Source organism: Alligator sinensis, unplaced genomic scaffold (genome assembly GCF_000455745.1).
Source record: "Alligator sinensis unplaced genomic scaffold, ASM45574v1 scaffold265_1, whole genome shotgun sequence".
In the NCBI taxonomy this organism is placed as follows: domain Eukaryota; kingdom Metazoa; phylum Chordata; order Crocodylia; family Alligatoridae; genus Alligator; species Alligator sinensis.
The window spans coordinates 144,159-147,696 of record NW_005842961.1 but is presented as its reverse complement, the minus strand read 5'-3'; the positions used below and the strand labels follow the sequence as shown (position 1 = coordinate 147,696).

General features: G+C 64.4%; 2 protein-coding genes across 2 annotated transcripts in view; both read left to right on the top strand.

The window, feature by feature from the left end:
* The window catches only part of LOC112548131 (glycoprotein-N-acetylgalactosamine 3-beta-galactosyltransferase 1-A-like), a 2,582-nt gene extending 1,323 nt beyond the window's left edge, over positions 1–1,259 (top strand). The window contains 3 exon segments of the mRNA XM_025192678.1: positions 1–366; positions 588–682; positions 684–1,259. The exon segment at positions 1–366 is cut by the window's left edge and continues 284 nt beyond it. Of these exon segments, the coding sequence (XP_025048463.1) occupies positions 1–366; positions 588–682; positions 684–774 (552 nt within the window). The 3' untranslated portion in view covers positions 775–1,259.
* A 706-nt stretch (positions 1,260–1,965) lies between these two features.
* Positions 1,966–3,538, top strand: part of LOC102388479 (glycoprotein-N-acetylgalactosamine 3-beta-galactosyltransferase 1-A-like) — a 3,225-nt gene continuing 1,652 nt past the window's right edge. Inside the window, exons 1-3 of the mRNA XM_025192695.1 lie at positions 1,966–2,053; positions 2,554–2,741; positions 3,100–3,511. Coding sequence (XP_025048480.1) covers positions 2,600–2,741; positions 3,100–3,511 — 554 coding nt within the window. The 5' untranslated portion in view covers positions 1,966–2,053; positions 2,554–2,599. The remainder of the gene's footprint in view (positions 2,054–2,553; positions 2,742–3,099; positions 3,512–3,538) is intronic.

The window sequence follows — 3,538 nt, the reverse complement described above, 5'->3', positions numbered from 1 at the left end:
GTGGCTGTGGACAGCCTGCGCTGGCTGCTGTCCGCCCACGCGCCCGACCGCCCCATCTACTTCGGCAAACGCTTCAAGCCCTTTGCCCGCCAGGGCTACATGAGCGGCGGGGCCGGCTACGTGCTGAGCCGTGAGGCCCTGCGCCGCTTCGTGGCCGGCTTCCAGACCCAGGTCTGCAGCCACACGAGCCCCGTGGAGGACCTGGCCCTGGGCCAGTGCCTGGAGAAGATGGGAGTAGAGGCGGGCGACTCCCGGGACACACTGGGCCGCGAGACCTTCCACCCCTTCCCACCCGAGTCTCACCTTACTGGGAAGTTTCCCAAGAGCTTCTGGTACTGGAACTACTGCTACTACCCCATTGTGGAGGTACGTAGCTGCCCAGCGGCTTCCCTGTGGCCCTCATTACCCCCCATTACAATACACCCCCAGCCCAGAGGCCATGGTGATGGACTCCCAGCAGGAGGGGGCTCGATGAGCCGTGGTCTGATCCTGGGTGGGGGGTTCCTGGGGTGCTGGCCTGGGACATGGCTGCTGGGAGTGGGGGAGCTGTTGTTTTACTGCCCCGCCACATCCCCTCTTCTCCGCAGGGGCCTCAGTGCTGCTCAGACCTGGCCGTGTCCTTCCACTACGTGAATGGGGAGCTGATGTACACACTGGAGTACTTCGCCCACCACCTCCGTGCCTTACCACCCCCGCTACCAGCCCCCCCCGCGCCTCCAGGACTGGGATGGGGGCAATGCCACGCAGCTGGCAAAGGGCAGCCGGAGACGGTAGAGTGGGGCAGCACAGCTCCATGGCATGTGAGCCACGGGCGTGCAGCAGTGCCTTCCCCTGCCCTCCCTCCGGAGAAGTGAGCCTGGTGTGCGGCCCCCACAGCTGTGGCACCCAGTGGAGCGGGGGCTTTTCCCCTGGGCCATGAGGTGTGGGAGCTGGGATGCCAGGGTGAGTGGCTCCTAAGGAAGGAGAGTGGTTGGGGGGGCAGACTTGCAGGGAGAATCTGCCCTGGGATGAAAGTGGGGGGGAGGGGGCAAAAGTGGCCACTTGACCACAGCTCCTCCACGATGGGGGGTGAGGGGGCCTGCCATGGGCCACACCAAAGTGGATAGCACTGTGGATCACAGCACTTCATAGACTGATCTGTAGCATCTCCCAGCCCCACTGGCTGTTCCCTCTGTGGCACCTGGGGCTGTCCAGCCCTGCCCTGGGGGCGGGGGGCCATGGGGGTGTCTCTATGAATAAATGCTCCTTTGGTACAAGAATAAACCTGGTGTCTGGATTTTTGCCCTCCCCTCAGGATCCCTGGTTTGGCCTCTGCCTTGATGCCCCTGCCCACGCCACAGAGGGTGCTGCTGGTTGTGCCTCCATGATGGGGGCAGGAGGGTTGGGGGCATATCCGTTCCCCCAGCCCCAATCACCCTGTTGAGCCCTAGCCCAGGTCTTGCTTCCAGGGGGGCAGGGTGGTGGCAGGCAACGGCAGGGGTGTTCCCGGGGCTGCCTCACCCTGGGCAAACAGCCGGCAGGCAGCCCCGCCCTGGCACTACCCCCACGGTGTCAGCACTGGGTAAGAGCTGCCCCCTGTGCCCACTCGGAGACCTGGCTGGGGTTTAGGGGGATTCACCCCCAACCCCCTCCAGCTGTGTCCCATTCACCCAAGCTTGCCCCCCTGTTCCCCCCCACCTGCAACTGGGCACACTTGGGCACCCCCCTCCCCTTCATCACAGGTGGGTGCAGACCCCCACACCTCCTTGAGGCAGCCCCCCCCACACACACACTTGGGCAACAGGCCCAGCTCAGGCCCTGTCTGGCCCCTGCAACATAAGTAAGTGCAAACCCCACCCCATATCCTGCCCCCCCGCAAGCAATGCCCTTTTGCCCTTCCTTTGCCGCCTGCCCTTTGGCGTCAGCACCGCCCAGCACCCCAGGTGCGTAGGCAGGCGGGGCCAGGCCGGGTTTGCAGGGCAGGAGCACCCAGTGACATCGCCGGAGCAGGTGCTGCTCCGGGAGGGGCCCAGGAAACTGGCTCCAGGCACGGAGCAGGGCACGGACCAGCCAGGTGAGCGGGGGTTGTCAGGGGGCAGTACAGGGTCTGGGAGCTGGGGAGTGGGGGGTGCCCCCCTGCTCTGCCAGCCACAGCCCCCCCAACCCCTAGGTGCGGTCTGGGGAACCACAAGGTCCTGCCCCCCATCCTCACAGATAGCCATGGTGAGAAGGGGGCCATGGTCAGGGTCCCAGTCTCTATTGACCCCCAACAAGACCCCCCACCCCAGCCAGGCCCATGTGGCTAAAGCTGTGGGCCACAAGCATGGGATGTGCCCACACCCTGGCTGCCCCCAGTGGCTGCGTGCTGCAATAGCAGCTCTTTGGGGGGGGGGGGGGCTACCTTTGCATCTCCCCCCTCATCCCAGAGTAAACCCAAGTGAGTTACTCCATGGTGATCGCTGTGTGTGCACCTGCTTTGGGGGTTGAGGGGGGGTCTCTGATGTTGGGGGGGGAGAGGGAGGTTGACCCTTGCAGCAGCTGTTCCTGACTCTTAATTGTGCCCCCCCCACACAGCTGCTCCCTGTGCCGGGATTTGCCTCTGCAGGCCGGCCGTACTGCCATGCAGCTGCTGTGGACGGCTTTGGGCATAGTGGCTGGATTCACTGTCATCTTCAGCTTCCTGCCCCAGCTGGACCCCAACGTGCTGACCCTAAAGTCCCTCCCTGTGCTAGCCCATAGGGTCGTCCATGAGCACCCCACAGGTGAGAGCCCACCCTCCCTGCCACCCAGACCCATGCACACAGGGTGGGGGGCCTAGAGGATGCCTGGGTTGTATTTTGGGCCTACAGGCATCTTCCCAACTGTTTGCCTCAGTTTTCCTGGGCTGCAGAATGGGCACAAGAGCCCCAAACTTGTGGGGGCGGGAGGTGAAAAATCTCCTCCTGTAGCACCAAGAAAGGGATAAAATCCCTTCCTAGCCCAACATGATGGTGGGCAAAACCCAGGAAAATGAGCAAGGCCCTGTTGTGGGGTGGGAGGGAGGAAGCAGGCCACTGGGTTGGGCAGGCTTCCAGCTGGGCGCCCGTGTAAGCCACCGCGGGCATCTCTGTGTGTCCCCAGAGAACAACACAACAGCGGCCGAGCTGTTCTCCAAGGTGCGCATCCTGTGCTGGGTGATGACGACGCCCCAGAGCCTGGAGACCAAAGCGCGGCACGTGCGGGCCACATGGGCACGGCGCTGCAACGTGATGCTGTTTATGAGCTCGCAGGCCGACGCCGCCTTCCCGGCCGTGGGGCTGGGCACCCGCGAGGGTCGCGACCAGCTGTACTGGAAAACCATCCGGGCCTTCCAGCACGTGCACCAGCACTACCTGGCCCAGGCCGACTGGTTCCTCAAGGCCGATGATGACACCTTTGTGGCTGTGGACAACCTGCGCTGGCTGCTGTCCGCCCACGCGCCCGACCGCCCCATCTACTTCGGCAAACGCTTCAAGCCCTTTGCCCGCCAGGGCTACATGAGCGGCGCGGGCGGCACAGTATTTGACCGGGAGGGCCCTCG